General features: G+C 39.7%; 3 protein-coding genes across 7 annotated transcripts; 2 read left to right on the plus strand and 1 right to left on the minus strand.

Moving 5' to 3' along the window:
- Positions 1-1,113: 1,113 nt before the first annotated feature.
- On the minus strand, positions 1,114-8,647 carry LOC139813127 (uncharacterized). 2 transcript variants are annotated; one of them, XM_071778460.1, is made up of 8 exons: positions 7,036-8,647; positions 6,131-6,723; positions 5,728-6,063; positions 5,553-5,621; positions 4,743-5,307; positions 4,389-4,647; positions 4,095-4,283; positions 1,114-3,954 (listed from the first exon to the last, which is right to left on the minus strand). In XM_071778460.1, the coding sequence occupies exons 1-8, from the start codon at positions 7,208-7,210 to the stop codon at positions 2,256-2,258; spliced, it is 3,885 nt and encodes a 1,294-aa protein (XP_071634561.1). In that variant the 5' UTR covers positions 7,211-8,647; the 3' UTR covers positions 1,114-2,255. The 2 variants fall into 2 exon arrangements, with proteins under 2 accessions (XP_071634561.1, XP_071634560.1); XM_071778459.1 differs by having other exon boundaries at positions 4,389-4,668.
- Positions 8,648-8,964: 317 nt separating this feature from the next.
- Positions 8,965-13,048, plus strand: Scpx (Sterol carrier protein X-related thiolase). Its single transcript, XM_071778473.1, has 3 exons — positions 8,965-9,624; positions 9,708-10,083; positions 10,174-13,048. The coding sequence occupies exons 1-3, from the start codon at positions 9,195-9,197 to the stop codon at positions 10,988-10,990; spliced, it is 1,623 nt and encodes a 540-aa protein (XP_071634574.1). The 5' UTR covers positions 8,965-9,194; the 3' UTR covers positions 10,991-13,048.
- Positions 13,049-13,610: 562 nt separating this feature from the next.
- LOC139813125 (uncharacterized) lies at positions 13,611-24,281 on the plus strand. Of its 4 annotated transcripts, none has more exons than XM_071778455.1 (29): positions 13,611-13,966; positions 15,281-15,379; positions 15,449-15,532; positions 15,711-15,877; positions 15,999-16,090; positions 16,338-16,424; positions 16,984-17,149; positions 17,281-17,506; positions 18,429-18,582; positions 18,739-18,868; positions 18,941-19,171; positions 19,248-19,421; positions 19,595-19,755; positions 19,864-20,146; positions 20,252-20,366; positions 20,472-20,586; positions 20,659-20,781; positions 20,945-21,295; positions 21,478-21,646; positions 21,734-21,891; positions 21,975-22,082; positions 22,186-22,461; positions 22,569-22,623; positions 22,721-22,862; positions 22,943-23,051; positions 23,148-23,263; positions 23,354-23,495; positions 23,577-23,680; positions 23,800-24,281. In XM_071778455.1, the coding sequence occupies exons 2-29, from the start codon at positions 15,282-15,284 to the stop codon at positions 23,867-23,869; spliced, it is 4,206 nt and encodes a 1,401-aa protein (XP_071634556.1). In that variant the 5' UTR covers positions 13,611-13,966; position 15,281; the 3' UTR covers positions 23,870-24,281. The 4 variants fall into 4 exon arrangements, with proteins under 4 accessions (XP_071634556.1, XP_071634557.1, XP_071634558.1 ...); XM_071778456.1 differs by having other exon boundaries at positions 15,711-15,868; XM_071778457.1 differs by lacking the exon at positions 16,338-16,424.
- The last annotated feature ends 32 nt before the right edge of the window (positions 24,282-24,313 follow it).

The raw sequence follows: 24,313 nt of genomic DNA on the forward strand, positions 1-24,313 counted from the left end.
AGGTGCCCTAATTTAATTTAATCGCCATCACCGCGGGGTCGGAAAGGAATGGAAGCGGACTGCGGACGGCGAGCCACAAAACGGATCGATAAATTGCATCTTCTCTTCTTCGTACTTCTGCAACTACATGCGGAAGATCAAAGATGAGGAATGCATAAGGCAGTGCGTGTCGAGATCGCGATTCTCATAAAGAGAAAAAAAGAAAAGAAAAAGAGACAAAAAAAGGGAAAAGTACGACGGGTTAAATATACACGTCGAGATGGCATAGGTATATACACGTGCGTTTTACGTTCTCGCAGTAATTGTATAACAATATATTTACGAGTCGCGAATGACCTGTGTGCGTCGGTAAAACGGCGTCGTCGAGAACGGGAATATTACGGTTTCGACGAGTAAACTTTTAAGCTGGAGAGAGAAAAGGGGGTCCTCGGTATTATTTTATTAAACCACCAGAAAGAGAAAAAGAAAGAAAGAAAAAGAAAGAGAGAATTTCACGGTTTTTCTTTTGCACTTGCTATATTGGGATTGAATGCTGCAACGATTCGCTTGCCTTCAACAGAACAATGTAAAATCGATTACAGTTGTACTGTAAATGTACTGATCGACATAATAAAAATAAAAACTAATTATAATTTTCGAAGAACATAATAAAAATTAAAATTAATTGATTAATTAATTGAAAGATTTCTAAACGAGAGCCCGAAATTCACGATTTAATGATTTGGCGACGTCTGAATACACGATCAATTGCAAAATAATGAAGAATTTGACGAGATGGCTAATGAAGCAAGCGTATTGTTCCGGTATTAAAGCCTTACTCGCTTTACAATCTTCTTTTTCGTCATAAATACAGAAAAATATTAGTTATTACAAGAGCACCTTATAATCGTCAGCCTATCTCTCGAATCGATATTAAAAACGAAACAATTTTGTGATTTTTATATATAATTCTCATAATACAAAACGAATTGAACGCGACTTTCGGTTGAGTCTCCAGATTATTGATGGATATTATTTATTGCCGTTTTCTTTTCTACGATCGAGAAGAAACACTCATCACTTACGTAATATAAACGAAAAATAACAATAGGGAAAATGTACGAAGCGGACCAGAACGTAAACACTGTATTTTATTAGTACACTTTAAAAATCTTCATTGACACGCCTGTATGTTTTCCATTTTTTTTTCTTTTTCTCTTCTCTTATAATGAACCTCGACAAAACGATGGAGAACGTAGTCAGATGGACTGAAGGCGTAGGCGAGGGAAAACAAATGACTGCAGTTCTTTTTTTGAAGGTGGACGAGGAAAGGAAGTAATAGAAGACCCATGAAATATAGACCATAGCGATCGGGTCAGAAGCACATGTTATTCGTCAAAAAATTGAAACTGCCGTAATTTCGACGAGAGAAAGAGAGAAAGAGAGAGAGAGAGAGAGAGAGTTTATTTTCTGCCAATTTAATCATTTCATAGGAATCATTCTCGTAAATCTACACGGAAATTTGAATTCAGCGAAATTACGCTCAGTTTCAATCGATGCTATCAATTAACTACCGTCAATTAACTATCGTAGATTTTGCGATTTTTGGTGCTTGACCTCGCTCAAAGCGGCCTTTCTTCACGATTCGGCGAAATTTATCGTCATAGTCGTTCTCTCAACGCATACATAAACAACACAAACCCTCCTGACATAAAAACCTATGGGAGTGGCGGCAAATGTGATCATTATCGCAGTGACTATGAGCGACGTATCGCGTCCAGATTCATCGTACGTTGCTCCTAATCATTTACTGGGATCGATAATAGCACGTATGTGTGTACACATGTATATACATGTATGCGAACGCAAGCCGCTTCATTAACATTTGTTAAGATCTTAACGAAACATGTATCTACTAAGTATGGATATATCTATATATGTATGTATATATATATATATATATATATATATATATATATATATATATATATATATATAGTTTTTGTTATTTATATATTTATATAGGCGAATCAATCGCACAGGAGAACGTGACGAACTTTCATTATCGAAGATCTCACTGTTCCATCGGAACCAACCGAATCTGTGTCTACTTTTATATATGTGTATGCATGTGTGGGCGCGCGAGCGCACACGCGTGTGAATGCCGAAGCGTGTCAGTTCGTTTATTTACAGAGTGCGAAACGCGCTTCGCATATGTATCCGGTCGGATTATGACGACGGAGAGTCGTCGAGTCTTTCAAAGTTTTTCGCTTTATCTACCAGTTACTGCCTCGTCCCCGGCCTCTGAAACCACCGCCGCCCCAAAACTGTTTGCCTCCGCGTTTCAATCCTCTCGGTGAGAAGTTACTGACTGCGGGACCGCGCGGTCCCCTGTCCATCCACGGGCCCCGCGGCAGCCCTACCGGCCCGCCCCTGAAACCTCCTCTACCTCCTCTAGGAGAAGGCGGAGGAGGTCCGCCTCGCCAGAGTGGGTAAGGTGCTCCAATCCGCGGTCGGAAGTTTGGTCCATCATATTCGTACATGATAGCGGGATGAGATTCCGACATCAGTGTGGGACCGTTCGGGCCAGACAAGTCGTCGTTCAGCATTTGCGGCCCGTTTTGCAAGAGAGGCCTTTTTTTATTGAGGGCTCCTTCTTCGTGACTTTGCTCGTCGCAATCGCCGTTCGCCGTTCTCTTCATCTCTTTACCTAACATGGTTGAACTCATCGATTCATCTAACGACTCCCTTTCCGTGGAATTTACGTTCTGTCCCGGATTAATCGGTTCGTTGTCGGCCGCACTTGTCTTCTCCGCGGGATCGGAGTGCTCGGTCGACTCGACGTGCTCCTCGCATTCTGAAATAGGAACGTGCTGCTTTTGCTGCGATTCATCGCCGGCGTTATTCGTCCTTATCGGAATAATCGTAACTTGATTTATCGATGATGACTGATCTTTTGATTCGGTCAAAGATGATGCCCGCTGTTCTTGATCGGGGCCTAACTGATAAGCCGTTTGCTGCTGCTGTTGGTTGTTTTCAGAATCGTGAGAACTCGACACGTCATGCGAAGTCCGCCGTGCATGTGGTACCGAAGAGCTCTGGCAGTTATCGGGATCGCGTTCTGATTCTGCTTGAGCATCCACTTTGTTAGATATCGTGCTGTTGTCCTGGTTAAATTCCGGCATGCCGATCGGTATACCTTCCTCGTCGAAGATAACGGCGGTATCAGGTGGTTGCAGTAACGATCGATTGTTGGGCAGGAGCTCCGACGGGGATTGGTGATGCTGTTGATCCTGCGATCTCGACTTGCGACTGTTTGCCAGATTGTTCCGCTGCTTTTGTATATTGTGATCTTCCGAGTACCTGTCTCGGCGGTTTCTCGGAAATCCACGGTTGCCACCACCACGATTGTTCCATTCGTTTCTATGAAAGGGTGACGTGTCGTGTTGATGCTGATGATCTGTCGAGTATCTTCCGCGTCCCGGTGATTCCGCCAAAAAATCTTGCTTAGAACGGATATTGTGTTCTCTATCGCAATACTCAAAGTTCTGCTGCGATTGATGAAGTTGATGAAATTCTTGTTGATTTGAATGAAAATCTTGTTGATTTCGCAAGAAGTTTGGTGGTCTGTTCTGCTGAAACTTTGATTGATTTGGATGAAAATCTACCGACTGTTCTTGCCGGAAACCACCTTGACCCTGATGCTGAAACTGCGGTAACGGCGGCGGTGGAGGTGGTCCTGAATGTATCAAGTGTATATCTTGCATGGGCTGACTATCACGCGGGCCGGGCATTCCCATACTCGGAAGAGGTATTGTACGCATGTCCATGTCGTGATGGGGCGGTGCACCTACACGCATGTCGCGATCCTGCCTAAGATCGACGAGAACTCTGCCTTTTGGCTTGCTATCAGTCTCGTCGTCCGACATTTCCATATCAACACTCTCGACGATGTCACCAGGTTGCATGTGTCGCCTAAATTATATAAATTATATAAGAATTAAATATACATATATAAGACACAAATATAAAATTATATAAAAAATATATGTCTAGCTATAAAACGTATATGTCTAACTACAGGTAGATGCTCATGAAAGTAGCACAAAGCTTACCGATAATCTTGATCGCCTGTGGTCCATAAACTATTGTTATTGGATAAAGAAGACAGCGACGAATCACCAACATTATGATGATTTGCCGGGCTGCCAGTCAGACTGATTAGATTACGATGATCCACATCCCCTGCTTTCATCAAACGATACGGTAGCTGATTTTCGCGGGCCATTGGGATTGGAATCACTCTGTAAATAAAAAGTAACTTTAATAACTGGAAAATCATGTCAACACGTGATCAACAATCTAAAAATAAAAACAGAACAATGAAATTCTGGTAGAAACTGTGTTACCTATGATCTACGTCTCCCGTGGTATTCAGAGATTCTTGTGGTTGTGGCTCGTTGTACTGCACCGGTTCAGCGAAACCAGTTTTCTCATATATAGGCGGCGATTCGGGAGTCTCGGACAGCATATCATTTTTTGTCCTGCCACTGACCGGCCATGTGGAATCGTTATTGGAGTCCCACCTGTCTCCTTCGCCATCCATCCATGAACTTTTGTTTTTATCATCGCCTTCGCCAGGCCATGTGGGATTCATACTATTCTTGCCTGAACATGTAGCAAAATTTGCTATAGGGAACGCTATGCATTGCTGCGCAACAATAAAAAAGCGAATTATTAAATTTGCAGTGCATTGTGTATACCTTTTTCCTCCCATTTGGCAGAGTCTTTAATACCCTCGTTCGGCGGCGTCCACGTGGGGAACTTTGGCGGCAGCTTGTTGTAACAATTCTCATCATCGAGGAAGATAGGTGGTGGTAAAGGTGGGGGAGGTAAAGGGTTAACTGTGTTAGCATTAGTGGGGCCGTCAAAGGGACCAGTTATATTACTTTGACTATTTTGACTGGAATACGGAGAGGGGGTGTGCGACTCGGACAGATTGCGAACCGCCAACGGGGTACTGTGACTCATCTGGCAATTGTTTAAACCACCGCTCCCACTGAGGGATGGTGTACCCTGACTGCTTATCATTCTTGAGATCACAGGCGTTACGGGGTGCGGCCCTAACGAGGGCGAATGTCTATAGTTGGGACGTTGCGGCGATTCCACTTGACCTTCAGAAACGTCCAGGCCTAGACCCGGAATTCCACCTGAATCTGACGTTCCATCGGAAGACGGAAGAACCGTTTTCAGGAAACTAGATATATTAAAGTCCGCATTGTTCTGTTCATTTTTCGGTCTCATATTGATCACTTCTATTGGTTTTGCCTGAAAATCATATTATCTCATAAAACACATACTTTGATAGAATCTTGCAAATATATGGCGAATAATTAAACCTCTAAAGAAGGCGTGCGATGCGAGCGGGATGCGCGAGGTGTGCGAGGCGTACGAAGCGTGCGAAAGGGATAAGGCGTAGACTAAGTTAGAATTAAGTTAGTGTAATTTTTGGATTTTGTAAAGATTGTGTAACCCCAAAAGGGGAACAATAAATTTCTATCTAATCTAATTACCTCTAAAGATTCATTGTACTGTTGAGACATCCCGGCAGGTGTCTCAGAATTTTCATTAAACAAATTTCTCTACAGAAAACAGAAAAGAATAATATATAATGTGTCTCGAATACATTTATGACAAAAAAACCTTCCTTTATAAAACAATACGTATGCAACTATTGCTCTATCTTACCATATTACCAAAATCTACATTTCCTCCGATAAAGGAGGGAAAATTATTGGTAAAGTCCGCCGACTCATTGCCTTGTACCAAGTCAGGTGCGGGCACTGGTCGTATAGGATCGTACTCGTGAGAATATGAACCGTAGATAGACGGCGGGGCTACGTCAATCATTCCCGACTGATTATTCACTGATTGAGTTTCATCTCCTGGTAGCTCTATATCACTGTCGGGACTCGGCGAGGGCGCGTTTATGTCCGGCGACGGTATAGGCGAGACGAACGTAGGTAGTAACTCGTCTAACTTTTTCTTCAAATTTTTGACACGACTGCCAAAATTCCGATAGGCCTGTTCATGAAAAATGTAACATGAGAACGCAGCGGTATTGAATCGCCTCGCAAAGTTTAACACTTACATTTGTCACTATTTTAACTTCCCCACGTTGAGTCTCATAAAACTGATCCGCTTGCTCCAACAAATCAACCACTTGTGTCCTTTCCCTAATCTCTGCCTCTAACGAACGAACATAATTCTCGACGTTCCTAGCGACCAAATCTATCTCTTTCTCCGCATCTTCCACACGCCTCCTGTCCTTTAACGACGCGCGTAACTCCTCTGCGGATTCGATGTCTATGTTGCTCTCCCGTAGATCGCGCAGTCTGGCGTCAGTGGCTTGTTCCAGAGTCGCGCAAGACCTCATCGTAGAAATGAGTAAAGCCGCCTGAAACTCTTCGGGCTGAGCGGTCGGTGGGGGATCCAATTTCTTTTTCGGTGCCGCCGAAATTAAGCCGGACAGATCGGCAAGAAACTCCTCGTCGTAGACTTGCCGCTGATCCCAGATCTTGAAAATTCTCAGTATACGATGCTTCACTTTCTCGTCGCGGACCATGGGGGTCGCACGTTGTAGAGTAGTGCCCCATGATTCCACAAATTCGAAATTCTTCCTTTTGGAGTATTGAATAACGTCGTTCGCCAAATAGAACAACGTCAGCCGATGTTCCACCTTCACTGTTGTACAAAAAATGAATTTTATATACTTGGGAGCTATGTGTCTCAAAATTATACATTTAAGATGATAAAATTGTGACGCACGCATACTGTAACACACGCGAGCGAGTTTATCTGTGATAAAAGCTACGTTCTACATGATCTATATGAGAATCATAAGGCCTGTTCGTTTTAGCTCACGTTGTTGCACAATTAGTTGATCTTTTCCCTTTTTCTCTCCAATGTGAAAAGAAAAAGGAAAAAGACCGTGCAAGAAGTTGAGGTTGAGGTGAAACGAACAAGCTTATAGTAAGCCTATGACTTGGAGTTTACCTTTCTTTAAAACTTGGAGCCATGTGGCGACAATCTTCTTGTGATGCTGCCTCCTGTCCAGGCACCACGCGGAGAGTCCCTGGATGGACTCCTGCGAGTCTTTCAGCGAGTGGAGCCTTCGCTCGAACTGCTCAGCGTCGAAATCGTTGCTCGCCATCGCGCGCGGGTTATCCATCGGTTCACCAAATCGTAAACTCCCGACGGCACGTCACATTGTCAACGCGGGCAACCACGGGGAACACGCGCGACGGCGGCGTTCCGGTGCCATAGGATCAGCGCGGGCCGCGGGCCCTCGAGCAACCTAACCAAGCCGCGTTTCTCGCGGGGGAGCGGTAAATAGCGACAGTGGGGTTAGAAAAGCTCGCGGTGGAGCGCGACCGTTTTACCGACTCGACGGCGTCCTCGCGCCGATTCTTCGACGCGCCGACGACGACACGTCGTCGGAATCGCTCCGTCAGGACCCAGGGATTCTGTGATTTACGTCGCTTTGTACGGAGCAACGACGACGACGACGACGACGACGACGACGACGACGGCCACGACCACCACCACCACCACGACGACGACGACGACGACGACGACGACGACGACGACGACGACGACGACGATGACCACCACGGACACCACCACTACAACGGCGGCGACAATGACGCCGAGACGGTGCGGCGAACGCTGGACGATGCGGTCGCACGCGCGACTGTCACTGACACAACGACCAACAACGACGATCTACCACGCGCGCGGCATGTCAACTCTCGCGCGGAAATCGCGGGATCTCAGTCAGAGCCGTGCCGTGCCTCGCCGTACCTTGCCGACGTGCCGTGAGCGCGAGCGATCTCGAAAACAACGGTCCGCCATCTTTTCGGTCGGCCAAAACACGACCGCGCAATGGCCGCCATGGCCGGCGCGGCGCCACCCATAGACGTAGACGTTGATTGACGCGCGAGTCCGCCTGGGCCTACGCCAATGCGCGGAGCTTTAAACGGGTCCGTTCGTGGGCGGCCTGCGGCCTGCACCTCACTCGCACCTTCTGCACCTCACGCGAACACGAGTGAACATACTTTCAAACCTCCAAAAGTGGCAAAGAGAGGAGAAAGAGAGAGAGAGAGAGAGAGAGATTACGTGCGAAACAATTTGATCTTCTATTCTGCCATTCCAGTCTCAACAATGATTCTCATGCAAATAATAAAAAATAAATGCAGTTATAAAGGATAGACATATTACCTTTGAATGTATTTGTTTATAATTGCCTAATGCCTCGGGAACTCGCATATTTGAAAATATATCTATTTGGAAATTTTTTCAATTTAAAATATATTATTTTTAAAAGATTCTTAAATATTACGCATCTTATACTAATTAGTTTCACGATAAAATCACGCGCGTACGCGCTTTTCTTTTCCCTGAATTATTCATCGCGTAAAACAGCGAACGGGAAATCGACAATTTTGAAATGGAAATTATATAGATGTAACATTATTCTTATCAGTTTACAAGCGTATTTAATCCTTTATTTTGTCTTATCGACAAAACACAAAATTAAGGCGATCGACGTGTCGTCGTAAAATCGATTGTTAATAAAACGTCGGACATAAGATAAGATTCATCTATGTGGCGCGTGTTGTTGTTATTATTAATAATTCAATTCGTGGAAAATTTAATCGGTGGAAACATATCCTTTTCGCGAGGTTCGATTACGTGTGCCAGCGGGGTAATTAACGCCTCGCGCGAAGCGTATCATTTTCACCGGAGGCGTCGATCTAGGTCGCCATTCGCGCCGTGGCGAGACGGCGATGAATGGTGATCGTTGCTCGTTATCGTCGTGACTCGGGGAAACCGCTTTGTCATTGCGCTTTCCCAATCTTCACCGCGATACATGGAGGATTAAAGTCCACCGGACGGAGTTCGTCTCGGAGTACGATCGGCTGATCTCGACGCTCGACAGTTCCGCGGCAGCATCGTTACGTCGTCGTCACTTTTTTCTCTTTCGGCCTTCCTCGTTTCTCCCGTTTTCCCATTTCGCAACCTCCACGCTCCACGTCCGGCACGCGAGGAAGTCTCGCGAGAAGAACGAGTTCGGAGGTTCGGAGTTATTCGTGTTCTTTCGATCGACGAACATTTCCCAGTATTTCGCTCGCGTCCGAAGAATCATCGCCAAGATGGTTTACAAGCCAAAAGTGTACGTGATCGGCGTCGGGATGACCAAGTTCGAGAAGCCCGGTCGCAGGGAGGACTTTGATTATCCGCAAATGGCGAAGGAAGCGGTGACCAAGGCCCTGCAGGATGCGCAGGTACCCTACAAGAGCGTGAAGGCCGTCTGCGTTGGATACGTGTACGGTGACTCGACCTGCGGCCAAAGGGCGGTCTACGAGGTCGGCCTCAGCGGCTGTCCCATTTACAATGTCAACAACAACTGCTCCACCGGCTCCACCGCTCTCTATCTTGGCAAGCAGATCGTCGAGAGCGGCAACGCGGATTGCGTCCTGGCGCTTGGCTTCGAAAAGATGGAGCGTGGCTCTCTGATGTCAAAGTATATGGATCGCACAAATCCTATGGATAAACATGTCGAGCTCATGGCGGATATCGCAGGTGAGATACAAGATTCTGAAACATGAGCTAGAATAATATTTTACGTATTTAATTTGCTTACCGCATACGCGTCGTTTGTGCAGGCCTTTCCGAGGGTCCCATCACCGCCCAACTCTTCGGCAATGCCGGGATCGAGCATATGAAGAAATACGGCACGAAGCCCGAGCACTTTGCAAAGATCGCGTATAAGAACCATCTGCATTCCACGAACAATCCATATTCTCAATTCCAAGAGAAATACACCTTCCAGCAAATAATGAGTTCTCCCAAGGTATTTGGACCGTTGACCAAGCTCCAGTGTTGTCCCACTTCCGACGGGGCGGCAGCTGTCGTTCTAGCTAATGAGGAGTTCGTTCGTAAGCATCGCTTGGAATCGCAGGCCGTTGAAATCCTGGCTATGGAAATGTCCACTGACCTGTCCACGACATTTAACACTAAATCGTGCATGAATATTGTTGGGTATGGAAAATAAGCTGGAGCTATTATACTTCTCGACGAGATCGCTAGTTTACCAATCTATTATGTGATTATGTTATGATTACTTTGCAGATATGACATGACGAGAAACGCAGCCGAGAAACTCTTTTCATCGATTAACTACAGGCCAAGCGACGTGGACGTGGTGGAGCTGCACGACTGCTTCTCCATAAATGAGTTGATCACTTATGAAGCCTTGGGATTGTGTCCTCCCGGTTACGGTGGCAAGATGGTGGACGCCGGAGACAATACCTACGGCGGCAAGTATGTCGTAAACCCGAGCGGCGGTTTGATTTCGAAGGGACATCCTCTGGGCGCTACAGGATTAGCGCAGTGCGCTGAGCTTACTTGGCAACTTCGCGGTGAGGCCGGCAAGAGGCAAGTGCAGGACGCGAAATTGGCGCTTCAGCACAACATAGGTCTGGGCGGTGCGGTTATCGTGGCTCTCTATCGCTTGGGCTTTCCGAGACAAGGGGTGATCAGGAAAAACGTGAATGTTGCCGCTGATTCGAGCATGTTCCAAGCGGACGTGCTGTTTAAAACGCTGGCAATCGCGATGGAGGAAGACGATGAGAATTTGATTGAGAAAATGCGCGGGGTTTACGGATTTAAAGTCATAAACGGTCCCGGAGGCGCCGAAGGATTTTGGGTTGTAAACGCAAAAACGGGCAAAGGCAAAGTCGAGTATAACAGCAAAATCAAACCCGACGTAACATTCACGATCAGCGACACCGACATCGTCGATTTTATTTCTGGAAAATTAAATCCGCAAAAGGCTTTCTTCCAAGGGAAGGTCAAGATTCAAGGGAACATGGGGCTTGCTATGAAATTGCCTGATTTGCAGAAACGCGCTGCCAAAAAGATCGAGCTGCTTCGCTCAAGATTGTAAGATGTCAAAAAGTGAAATTTGTTAAGATAGTATACGGAACAAAACACGTCTCTGTCTCTTTCGCGCGCTCTATCTTTCCTTGTCTATCTGGCTATTAAACATGACAATTTAAACATGATAATTACGATATGTAATCTAGTGTGTTATGAGATTCAGATTTCTGATAAAGCTTCAGTCGGAAATAAACAGACGATAAAAACAGCCTTGTATATATTGGTGATACAAAAATTATTCTATAAAATTGATAATAAAATTATTTCATATTCTCGTGCATGATGTCCGCATGCGATAGTCTTGATACTTTATACTGTACAAATGTACAGTCACTGAAATGATATTCAGAACATAGTAGTACAGAAGTTTTTCAATTTAATATCTTCATCTTGTAGTCAACTTTTAGAATATGTATCTCGTATTGAAACACTGTAAATTTATGCAAATTTAAAACTTCCGAGGACGTATTGATATTCACTTAAGGGGGGAGGTTGGTTGCGTCTGTTGCGGGGCAGGCAGCGGGGCAGGGGAAAGCCTATAGTTGTGTTTTCGTCGCGTGAAATAAATGAGTTTTAGCAAAAAAGTTTTAGTAAAAATAAAACAGCATATTGCAACATTTCAACGTGGATAACGTATTTAGGTTTTAATTGTACAAACAATGATTTAAAACCTTGAAAAACAGCTAATTATAAATTATGTAAAACGCATTTAATTAGCTGTTTTTCAAGATTTTAAATCATTGTTTGTACAATTGAAACCCAAATACGTTATTCACGTTGAAATGTTGCAATATGAGGTTTTATTTTTACAATTTCTTGATAATTATGTAGAGAAATCATTTCAGTCTTCGTAAAAGTCCTTCCTAAATATTGTAAGAACCAACCTCCTTAAACATCAACCTTTGCAGAAAACGATAGTTGTACGCAAATGAAGAAAATAACTTGCACAATATATAAGTATAGTTTTTTCCATGGGACAAGTGATATAAACATTTTAAATGGTCTCTATAATGTATACATTTGTACTTTTAAATACAAAATATAACGTTTTATATATAATTACATATAAATAATCTCTACAGCTCATCATTTAGCTGTGGTAAATAGTAGTAAAATGTTCTCAATTAAATCCAGAGCAATTATATGCGTATCTCTCTAGACGCAAAGATTACGCGTTTTTACATTCCGATTAAGGAATGAGGGTCACTCGTACTATATCGTACTTTGCTTGTAAATCGAATCGCATATAAACTATATTTTACAACTTTCGAATTACTATCGATCAGCCATATATTGTTGCAAGAAGTATAATGTAATTGGATTGTCACTCCCTAAGGTGTAATTATACACTATTATACGAACGCAGTTATATAAATGCAGTAAATGCACCATAAGCAGCATAAATGAATTATATTTATACTTATAATTTTTTTTTATTTTTTAGAATAACTTTTCAAATATCTTGTCAATCTTGTGCGAAAAGCGAAATTTCGGACGTGGAACTTGGATCGTTTAATATCACTTCTATAAAGAGGTGTAATAAACGTATAGGAGTCATAGTGTAAATAATATCAAGTAAATACAAAAATTAATTATTTAAAAAATTTAAGATTTGTGTTGGAGTAAAGTAGTTTTTTTTATGAAATTTATTTTTCGTTGAAGGAAGAATTTACACTTTTTACTTTACATTCCATAATCGCGAGGTTCTTAAGAATTCTAATTATTACATACAATATACATATATTATGAAAATAAAGTCACGCAATATGAGCACGAATAGAAAGTTTCAAGACTTTGAATTATTCTCTTTGAGAGAAATTAACTTCCAAAAATGTGCAATGCGCTTCAGTTGTATTTTAAGGTGATTAGTAAGGATAAATAACTTGAGATGTGCAAAATATAAAAATTTCGCATTCGGCAAGTTAGTCGCTTATCATGATGTATTATAAAATAGAGATGTATCATATATGTATAAATATATTATATACGATGTTTATACAATTTTATACTACGTGGCGGAGATGGGTGAAATGTATGGTGTATTAATAAAAGTTAATAAAAATGATTAAGTCGTCTTTTTTTTTTAATATCTGCCTATCTCATTCCGTTCTTTTCGCTACACGCCTCGCCTTCTCCATGTTTTTCACTATATATGAACATTTATTTCGTTCACTTTAGCTGCGTAACAATTGTTTTTCTAGATTAATGTAGTTTCTTATATTACTTAATTAATTATATTAATATAAGTTATGTTTCAACACTACTCTAGGTACACAGGTCAGCAAAAAGCGCATAAATGCAAGAATCGCTCGGAATGCAAGGGTTCGAGCCGTTCGAGGAAATTTCCAGCGGGATATTCAGCGGTGACGGGAAAATATCTCCGGTTGTCGCAGTTTTCTAGGTCCGATCGCGACGTGTTACTCCTGTTCGCGCAATTAAGTTAAAAAATGAATGAAGACGAAGCTTCGCCGCGACGCGTGCACGCACGCATACGACACGCGCTCAAGATGTCTTCGCGCTTCCCTATATTTATAGCTAGAGACAAATATACACCTTGGCGTAGGTCCAACCGCCCGTATACCCGCACACAGTCTACGGGGAAAACGGACAAACCCCGTAATAGCGGAGCTGTGTCAGTGCTATTAGTGACGTCGCGCGCGGCGTAGGAATCTCGAACGCGGACGCGTGCAAAAAGAAGAGGAGGAAGAAATAGAAGAAATGAGCGAGATCCGCGGGTAGACGCGGAAGACCGTCACCTGGGGAAGGACGAGATTGCGAGAACCTATTCCCCTTTTACGATGCGAGTGCCGTCCGATTACGCGATTACGATGCGATTACCGTATTCATTCAGGACGGAAGAGACAACGAGCCCCGCGACGACGAACGCTCGTTTCTGACCGAGCGACGACCGACCGGCAACAGCCTAGGATAAATTTAATTCACGTCGGCCCGCCGCATTTGGGTTAATATCGGCGCCGATCGAGTGAGTAGCAGGCATCGTATAAAAACCGACGCGACGGATTGCGTAAGAGATAGATAGGCATCGCGATCAAATGGAGAACGTCGAATTAAGTCCATCCCTCGCGTTCCTTCCGGTCTCCTCTCTGGCCCGCCTCCGACGCCTCCGTTTTATATAGGCAAAAGATGGATGGAAAAAAAGGGAAAGAGACAGCGTGGCATTGAAATTTTATAAATAAACCGCCGGTGCGCATGGTTCTCCAAGTGCCACGCTTGTTAAATGTGTGCGTGTGCCTATGTGCATTGTCAGAAATATGTGAAGACGATGCAACTCATAAATGCTCGCTGGCGACGAATTCATTGATAAAATCTACTTTCCATGCAAATTTTTATCGCGACTCTTTTCTTTCTATTTTTTGAATAGAAGAAGAATTTACCACGTGAATTATTAGGATGTTTGTCACAGATCTCGCACGATCATTAAAAATGGGATTGTAAAATTGCAAACGTCGCTCATGCAGCAATAACTTTCGCGTTACGTACGTTATTGACTACATCAGGAAAATAGCGCGTTGGAATTATATAGATTTCAATTTTCACCGCAATTAGGAATTCTTCTTAATATTAATAGGCGTGTCAACGTGAAACTAAAGTGCTCAACTCAATGTGTAACTCTTTTTTGTTTTGCAAGCTTTTTTAAATTCACTCATAATGATAAATCCCTCGGCAGATATGCAGTTGCAACGATATAAACTCATTGTCGGCGAACTTAATGAAATGCAGGTCTTATTTTCCTGACAATTGTGTTTCGCAGCGCGCTGACTGGATTTAAATTTTCCTGTTATACTGTTTCTTTCCTTTGATCGCGCTTGCGAGAGATAAAACTATACCATTATACAAAGCATATCAGCAAAGTCATGCAATGTAATTAAGGAACAAATAAATTACGTAGGGATGTATAATTGCGAGTTAAGAAATATCTCAATAAGCTAATACGTGATTTCACTTTTGTCTCTAATTTTGATTTAAATCCTTTCGTGCATTTTTTACGTAAATTTCTTTCCAAATTAAATAATATCAACGAACATTTAGAATTCGTGATATTGTGCATTATTTTTAAATATCGAATGAGCAATAGATAGCAATAGATAGGTATATGTTAGTTGCTCTTTAGAAACTTAACAACAATAAATATTATTTCCATTAGATGACCTGCTAGATTCACGAATTTTGCAAATTGAACTTTATACACTTTTTCTCCTCGAAAATATAAATGTATATTTATTTTATTTCAAAACACTTTAAAAAAATCTAATCGGAAAAAACGATTTGCACGCAGGATGCACTCCATGTATTCGTCTAAGAAAGGCGATCCTCTTTGCCCTCTGGGTTTTCATCCGCAGGTTCGGTGGCCAACGCGTTGCAAACGATGTTTCAGGTAATTGCTTAAGAAGCAAAAGCTAAGACAGTGAGAAACGCGCATCTCGTATTAATAATTGCTTCTTAGGGACTATAAAGAGCATGGCGGCAGGAGAAACAGCCTCGGAGACATCACGTCTTCATCCCCCAGTCTTTCTTCACATTCAACACGGTAGGTTTTTCCGTTGTCACAAAATATCCATTGTTATATAACGGATATTTGTTACAAGCGTAAGTTATAGTAAAATATCTGCAAGGTGGTACATCGCGGTAGTAATACGTTGATCGTTGCGGGGAACTGTGAATATTATAATAGAAAAATTGATTGTTGTCACGAATGAATTTTGAAGCGGATCCGAGAGCAACAGAACATGGTCTTCCGCTACGAATTTGGCGAAAGACGAAAACAAGAATAATCATTCGCAATCGGCGGCGACGGCTGGATGGACATCCCTGATGGATCTCTCCGCTATAGATAAGAATCCAGAAGACGCTTCCAAATTAGAAAGTAATAAAAGTGAAGTATTGAGATGGTAAAACGTCACATTAATATTGAAATTAATAACTAATGCTAGATTTTCTTTTTCTTCCTTAAATCACGCTAATTTACGATTGCGCGGATCTATGTGTCGACGCAGACGTTAGAAGACCGGCAAAGCTTCAAATAAAAAATGTGATAAGCAACAACAACAGCGGCGCTTCGGAAAACGACGTCGAATTTATTATTCAGGTATCCCTTCGTTAATTAACCCACTAGTAGCATGGATTGCTCTATGTCGTCGTAATAAAACACACACACATCTACATACGAACACGCACGTATGTACGCTTATGAACGTCTTCTTTATACAAAGGCGCCTTGTAGTTTGTATAGTTGTACAGCAGACAGTAACGTAGCGAGTAGCGACATTCAATGATAAAAGAGTGAGCAAATGTAAAATTCCATTTTGCGCTCTCATTTGTCACACCTACTTTAGGTAAGGAAATCACGACCAGCACCGCCAAAACAGGTGGTCCAGGACGGGCTGGATAATGTCACGGTAAAAAGAGAAGACATCGAGGAGGTGAGACGATCGTCGCTTTCGTTACTTCGACGCACCACGGAAACTTTGCGATTAATAACGATCATATGCCGCCTATCGTTGTGTGCTATTGCAATTATATATACACCCAGACTCATAATATCGTATATCGTGAATTATGAAGCATTCTCGCGATGCTACCCCAAAACTTTCATTAAATGCACTACTTTGTTTAAATGTTAATTAACTTATTCAGATATTAACTGTATGTAAATCGATGTTACGTCTGTATATAATTCAAAGACAAATTTCTTTAAAAAAAGATTTTAATATTTGTTTCATATGGTAATGCATATATCTGTATGTATATCCGATATGTATTTAAACCTCTCAGATCTGACGTGTTTTTCTGACAGAAAAAAATTTGCGTACATGCAGCAATGAGCTAAAAAAATTAAATTGTGCTTCAAACGCACATTTCACTTTTTTCACAGTTTAAATATCTCTGTTATTTATGAGTATCAGAATTGAGAGGATTAAAAAATAAATAGTGTAATTTCGATGATAAAAATGCCAATTAACGGTAATTTACTTCTCGCAGAATGAGATAGAAAAATTAAGGTCTCAGTTAAACGATATGAGAGCGAGATGCGAGAAGGCAGAGAAAGAAAAAAGCGAGATATTACTGCGCCGATTGACGACTATGGAAACAATGTCGAACAAAACGTCGACAGGCGAAGTGGCGAAACTACAGAAGAAAAACGAAGGTATCCATTTTTCCAAGTTTACAGAAAAAATTCAATAGACATTTTTTTATAGAGAGATTCTTTTATATTATGATCTTTTACGGCCTAAAGATTTTCTTTTAAATTCATACATGTACACGTGCGTGTTTTAGCACTTGTACAAGAGAAAAATGTATTGCTGGCAAAGATAAAAAGCTTGGAAAAAGAAACGACTGGTAAACCATACAGGGGTGAAAGGGATAAAACGCACGATGAATTACGTTCGAAACTGAAAGCCGCGGAAAACCTTTGCGAAAGCTTAATGGACGAAAACGAGGATATGAAAAAGGAAATTAGACAATTAGAAGAAGAGATCTATGAATTGCAAGATAATTTTAGGTATTATCTTCTTGCGCAAAGAATATCATGATATATCCTATTGAGATCCCTTATTGTAATATTATGCATGCTACTCGTTGTATTTTTACAAAGATATATAACTCTTCATATAATTTTATATTTAATAAAATTATAAAATAACATTATTTTGTGTCTATATGTGTCTATATTATTTTATTTCAAGTGTTATGGTTTTGTTTTAAAACTGATAATAATGGCAATTTTTGATATGTGTGGTTATTAATACTACGAAAAGATTCTAATCAGACACATTAATATATTTATACTTAAATCATCACTAATTGCGAAGTACGACTCGTCATTATTTGTGTAAAATAAATGATCATAAATGACATTTTTTAACATTGCACATTACATATCAAAACCGGTATCTCTGTTCCTTTCAATAAATTATTGTCAAATTGCAATTTTTACGAAAAGACTTTTTTCACGTCCAAAAGTTTTGTTCAGAATCGTTATGCACATGGCAATGCAACGCAAAATCTCTTGCAAAATAAACTATATATGGATTGTTTACAGGACAACGGTTTGGACATATTTGAGATGTACGTTATGTGATCCCAACACGGACGACACCCGTTTGTTTTTCGCCGGTTACGGAAAGTGGGATTTTTGATTATTTTCACTTTTGTGGGATCACATTTAATTTTTTGTGAATGTCCCAATTTCGAGGGAGAAATTAAAACAGAGAAACAATGAGAAAATTTATGTTAAAATTTGACAAGAGAAATTTTTTAAGAAAACACTACTATAGAATGTCACCTTGCTTTTCCCTCGCAAATTTTGTATGAAAATCCTTTCATATCTTTATGAGGAACAGAGATACTTAAACGTGATAAAATCCAAATGGTTTACGCTGCATCACGGTGTTCTTTATACGAATATAATTTTCGCATATAAGGGACGAACAAGCAGACGAGTATACTCGTTTACGAAAAAGTTTGGAGCAGTCGAACAAAAATTGCCGAATATTGTCGTTCAAATTGCGAAAAGTAGAGCGTAAATCCGAAGAATTAGAAAACGAGCGATCTGCTTTAGAGAAGAAATATGAAGAGGTAAATATATGTGATAATTACAAAACAAATATTCCTCTTTCTATTGAATTAATAGCACATAATAATATTTTAATAATTGAGATTGATGTCCTATGCAACTCTATATTCGTCAAATATAAAATTACATTGTATCTAAAATCTCTCTATTTACCTTAGGTAAAGAAAACAGAAGAGATTTTGCAGAAAGTGAGCAGCGCATTCCAGGACAGAACGCAAAAGAAGCCAACAGAATCCACAACAAAATTGCAACTTAAAAAGATGGTTGACGAAGTGGAAAAGGAAATAGGTTTATTGACTGCGTTTTTATACATTTCTTGAAAGTTAAATATTTCATTCAACGGATTGTCAATGTTTTCAGAGGACATGCTGAGCATCTTTACCAACATTAAAAATGGACACAATGTAGATATACCGGATGTAAAACCAAAAGATAATAATAATTTAAAATACGAAAAACTTCTGAAAGAACATGAACTGCTCAAAGAGAAACTCGAATCTGCGGTGAAAGAACTAGCTAGCGAAAAAGAGAAGAAAAAAGTTCAACCAAATGTAAAAGTAGAAGATACCAAAAATGTGGATTTACAAAATGGTAGAAGAGAAAATGTATCAATTTTGCATTAATAACAGTGAGATTAGATATGTTTAATTTCTAAATCTTATTACAGTGAAGAAAAAGTTAGATGAAGCACATACTTTACGAGAAGCTGAAAGAAAAGCCTGGGATAAAGAGAAACTGGCACTTTCGGAAGAAAAGGAGAAATTGAAATCTAAACTTCTGTCGCTATCGGCCGAAAAACTAAAAATTTATAACGAGGTTGTACAACTAAAAAAAGATCTCGGTAAAACTTGAGCTTTATTTTGAATCTAATTATAAAATCACAGTTTCTTAACACGTCTCAAATATTTTCGACATATTTAAATTATATTTCCAAATTGTATTATATAAAATATATATTATATTTCATAAATATTATGAAAGCTATCGATAAATATGACTTTTGTTAAAATACAGAAACAGCTAAATCGTCGGAAAAAGATGCGGCAACGATGGAGGTAACAATAAATGAAGTAAAAGAAAAACTTTTGCAAGAACAAGAAAAGTGTAAAAGACTACAGGATGATTTGTCATCGTATACTGAAAGAGAATCGAAAATGTCGCAATCGATAACATCTGTAAATATCTTTTTTATTTTAACATTTAATATTATTTATAGCTGAATAAATTAATAATCTATCTTGCGATACTCGTATTATTTCTTCCGATTTCTTCCGACAAAACAGGTTGAGCAGACAAAAGCCAAGCTCGATGCTGAGGTGAAACGTTTGAAGAAGGAATTAGAAAATGCAAAGTCTACCACATCGACGAAAATCACGAATCTAACTGCAGAGCTTACGGAACTTAAGCGAGAAAAAGAAAAATTAACATCACAACTTAATAGTGAGAAAGAAACGAAGGAAGCCGAAGTAGCAGCACTCAAGAAGAAGATAACTTCCTTAGAAAAGGCTGGGCAAAATACAAAACGCATGAACGAGATGAAAGAAACTTACAATGAAAAAATATTAAGTACAGTATCAAAAGATATATTACTGATCTCAACATTTTATTTCTGCTTTATTTCTGAATTTATTTCTCAAACTTATCGTGGAGCTAACGTGATAAAATTTTCAGATCTCGAAAATGAGATAAAGAAACATCAGCACGAGCAAGAGACACTTACCAAACAATATCAAGAGCTTACGAATTCAAAGCTACAACTTGAAAGGGAGAATGAATCTCTGAATAGGTAAACAGCAATTCGACACTAACGATGTGAGGAGTAAGAATTCACTGCCAGCAATATTAAATGCCTCATGTAACGTTCATCATTTAATCCTATGTTTTATTATAGCAAATGCTCGGAGCATAAGAAAGATTTGAAAAATATACAAACCGTACTTGAAGAGTTACGTAACTCGATGAGAATGAAAGAGAACGAGTGGCGATTAGAGAAATCTGCTCTTGAGGTATAGAGGTTATTGTTAGTTATTTATTAAAAATCCTTGTTTGAAAAATTTTATCTTGGTTTACGATTTTAGGGCCAAATTCGTGACAGCCAATTGCCGAACAAAGTTATCGTAGAAGAACTGAATGACGAAATTAATACATTGAAGAAAGAAAATGCCACTTTACTGGAACGATTGGAGGATGTGAGAAAAGTGGTAAGTACATATTATATATTATTTATGTTTAATTCTGCTGTTTCAAGAATATACTGATGCTTTATATGCAAGAATAAGCTGATCCTAAAAAAAAAATTTATTTAAATTTTGAATCCTATTCTCACTTCAAAAATAATATAATTTAAATCATTTTGATTTATAGAATGACGATTTATCTGCAAAACTGAAAGATTATCAGGCAGTTTCTAAGATTCATCAAGCGTTGACACCCGACACTACAGCATTAGAATCAGAAATCCGGAAATTAAAGAATGCCTTGACAAATACAGAAAAGGCCAAGAAAGCAGATCTGGCGCAGTGTAAAATGCGCTATGAGCATAGAATTACAGCGATCAACGACGAGATACAGGCAATCCAGAACCAATTATCACGATACAAACGCGAACGTGACACTTACAAGCACATGTTGGAAGGCGCGCAAAAAACTATAGGCGAGCTGAAGTCCACGAGACAAGGTAGACTCTCTAATGCATCTTCGGGAAAATCAGACGAAGTGAGTAGTTAATAATATAATTTAAAATTAATGTGCTTTGATATTGTTATACTGATATCCTTGAAGCTATTTTTAAAGATTTTGAAAATATTCTTATTATTGGTCATAGAATCGTATTACTATCCTCTCTTTACTATTAATTCTTCTTCTATTACAAAAGATATATTTTTCTTTTATTCTAGGATGAAGAATCAACGAAAGCCAACATATTAGTGTTGGAAAAACAAATCAGTTGTATGGAAGACGAACTTTCTGAAACAAGACTGGAAGCTTCCAGGCTGAAGGCTGAATTGGTTTCGGAAAAATCAGCTAGTCACGTCAAAGTTTCTGAACTGCAGTCCCGAATTAACGAGATAATTATTATTAGATTTATTAGATTTATTAGATGCAAATAATAAATTTCTAGATTTGTTTATATCATTTATTCGTTACGATTGCAGATGGAAGAGGAGCGATTGCTCACTAGCGGACGTTCAAAGATTCCAGGATTGAAAGTGCGCATGGAATTGGCTTGGCAAAAAGAGAGAGAAGAACATCAAAGGTTACTGCAAGAAACGGCAACGTTAGCGCGAGACTTGCGACAAACGCTATTCGAAGTACTGATTAGCAACGTAACATATAAATAAGATGACATAGCCAATTCAAACTTTTTACGACTTTACGAGTATTATGTTTGCAGATAGAAAGAGAACGCAGCAAAGAGCGGCTTGAAAATAAACGGAGACAAGATCAGTTAAAGAAAGTGTTCGACGAGGAGAAGGAAGAAAATAAGAAAAAATTATCGGAGGTAACTGAAAGTCATATACGATCGAAATATTCGTACACATATATTTTGGAAATATGTTAAAAAATTGGTAATTTTTTTTTACATCGTAATTAATCAATTTTAGTTACAATGCGACCTACTCGAGCTGCGAGACGCGCACGCGAAATTAAGAACGAGCAACGAGAAAATGAGACGTGAAAAAGAGCGGCACGAGAAGGAGAGGCAGGAACTCAAAGAAGTTATATTAAATAAATGTAAATTGGAACAAACGGAAATGCGGAACATTAACATCCTTATGCAACAAGTACAGGATCTGCTACAGCTGTTTCCTGAATTAAATACCGTAACGGAGAACGGAACGCCCGATGTATATACGCCAACTCCGCCGAGGCGATTGAAAGTATAAAATATCTACATTCGCATATAATATTAGCAGCGACAAAACATTTATGACAATTATTAACATTATTCAAAACGAAAGCTTTAAAAATGTACAATTATTCGTAGGGACCAAAATCGAGGGAGTCATCGCCAATGTTGGAAACAAAAAGCGACGTAAAAGGTATTCTGCAATAAAAACTTGATTGATTTATATTGAATATAAATAATTTAATATTAATAATAATATTATTTCAAACCATGTGTAATCGCGTTTGCAGCCGTAACTCCAATACTCGGCGAAAGAACAGAAAAATTAGAGTACACTATTAAAAAATTAATGGGCGTGGCGAAAGAGCTTAAAGATTCGAAGAAAACGTCGGATGAAGCGAATGCAATGCGGTTGAAGAAATTGGGAAAGAGGTGAGATTTCGCGATTTATAATCCGTCTGATCTGTTGTCAAACTATTGAGAATGTGAAAAATGTTATTTTGCTGTTCTAGAGCGACATCAGTAGAAAGCGATCCAGGGAAAGGAGTAGTATTGAATCGCGGTAAACCACGTTTGAAAAGAAAGAGTCTCTCTTTGGAACAAACGTCTCCTCGTCAAGAAGTAAGTACAAGATGCTTCATATACAGGTCTCTTCATGAATTATAGGAAATAATTCTTTGTGAGATGAGATATTATTAACTTTTGCATAAAATATAGTCTCCAGCTATTTGGGGCACGGGCACGGACAGTAACTTGTCGAGCATGCAATCATTAGAGGGATCGGAAGTCGAGTCTCGTGGAACTAGTCGACAGAGAGATTCCAGCGTAGACAGGTATCAAAATAATAATTCGTAACATCACGTCAACATCTTTCGGAGTATATCGATAGAATAATGAATATACTTGATAATTGTTATATTTAGCCGCCTTTCCGGAGGATCGACAAAGAGCGAAATGTTAGAGCGGGACAAGAAATATGGCAAGGGGATAATACGAAAATTAACACACAAGTTAACTAAATCGTCCAGCGTCGATGACCCGAACATGACTGACTACTCACTTCAGGCAAGAAGATATTTAAATATTCGGAATTACTATTATTTAAATAGAACGTGATTTATATTAAAATGACTGAATGCTTGACAGACATCTGGATCTGAAACCAGCATCAACGAAACTCTTAAAATGGAAAAGAAGAATCTAAAGAAGAAATTAACAGCCATGTTCAAAAGAGGTTCAAGAAGCAGTAGGTAAGCCAAAAAATTGCAAATTAAATTATTATCTAATATAAGTAAAAATGTATAAAATAACTTATTGTTAAAAAATGAAAATGTAGCAATATTTAATAAATGTCACGATACCTTTTCAGCGTAGAGAAAAAGACTGGAACCGGCAATTCCAGCAGGCCTGCTTCGAGGAACTCCATGACGTCGGATTAATAATCCCACGTGTGCGATCTTGAAGAGATTTAATATACTTTGGCTCACATGGGATCACTTCCTTTGAGAGAAAATAACATTACATTCGACAACGTTGTAATAAAAAGGCAGACTGCTCAAATTCGTATTTAGGTATTACATACCGGAATGATTTCGTTGATAGAAAAAAATAATACATACACGTGTATTCTTGTATGTCAATAGCGTCCAATCGATTTACTTAAATCCTTAAACCACGACATGTGTAACGTCTTAATGTCCAGAACAAGTAGTCCTCGTTTAATACATCCACTTTACGAAAAAATTTTTTCACAAATAAAAGATGGCTCGTGCTTGATCATGAGTGTGTGTAAAATATACATATCCTTTGTACAATGTACAATTATTGGAAAATATAATGTATAAAGTTTTACCGACTGTATCCTGGAGTCATTTTAAATACCT

This window comes from Temnothorax longispinosus, chromosome 5 (assembly GCF_030848805.1).
Source record: "Temnothorax longispinosus isolate EJ_2023e chromosome 5, Tlon_JGU_v1, whole genome shotgun sequence".
NCBI lineage: Eukaryota > Metazoa > Arthropoda > Insecta > Hymenoptera > Formicidae > Temnothorax > Temnothorax longispinosus.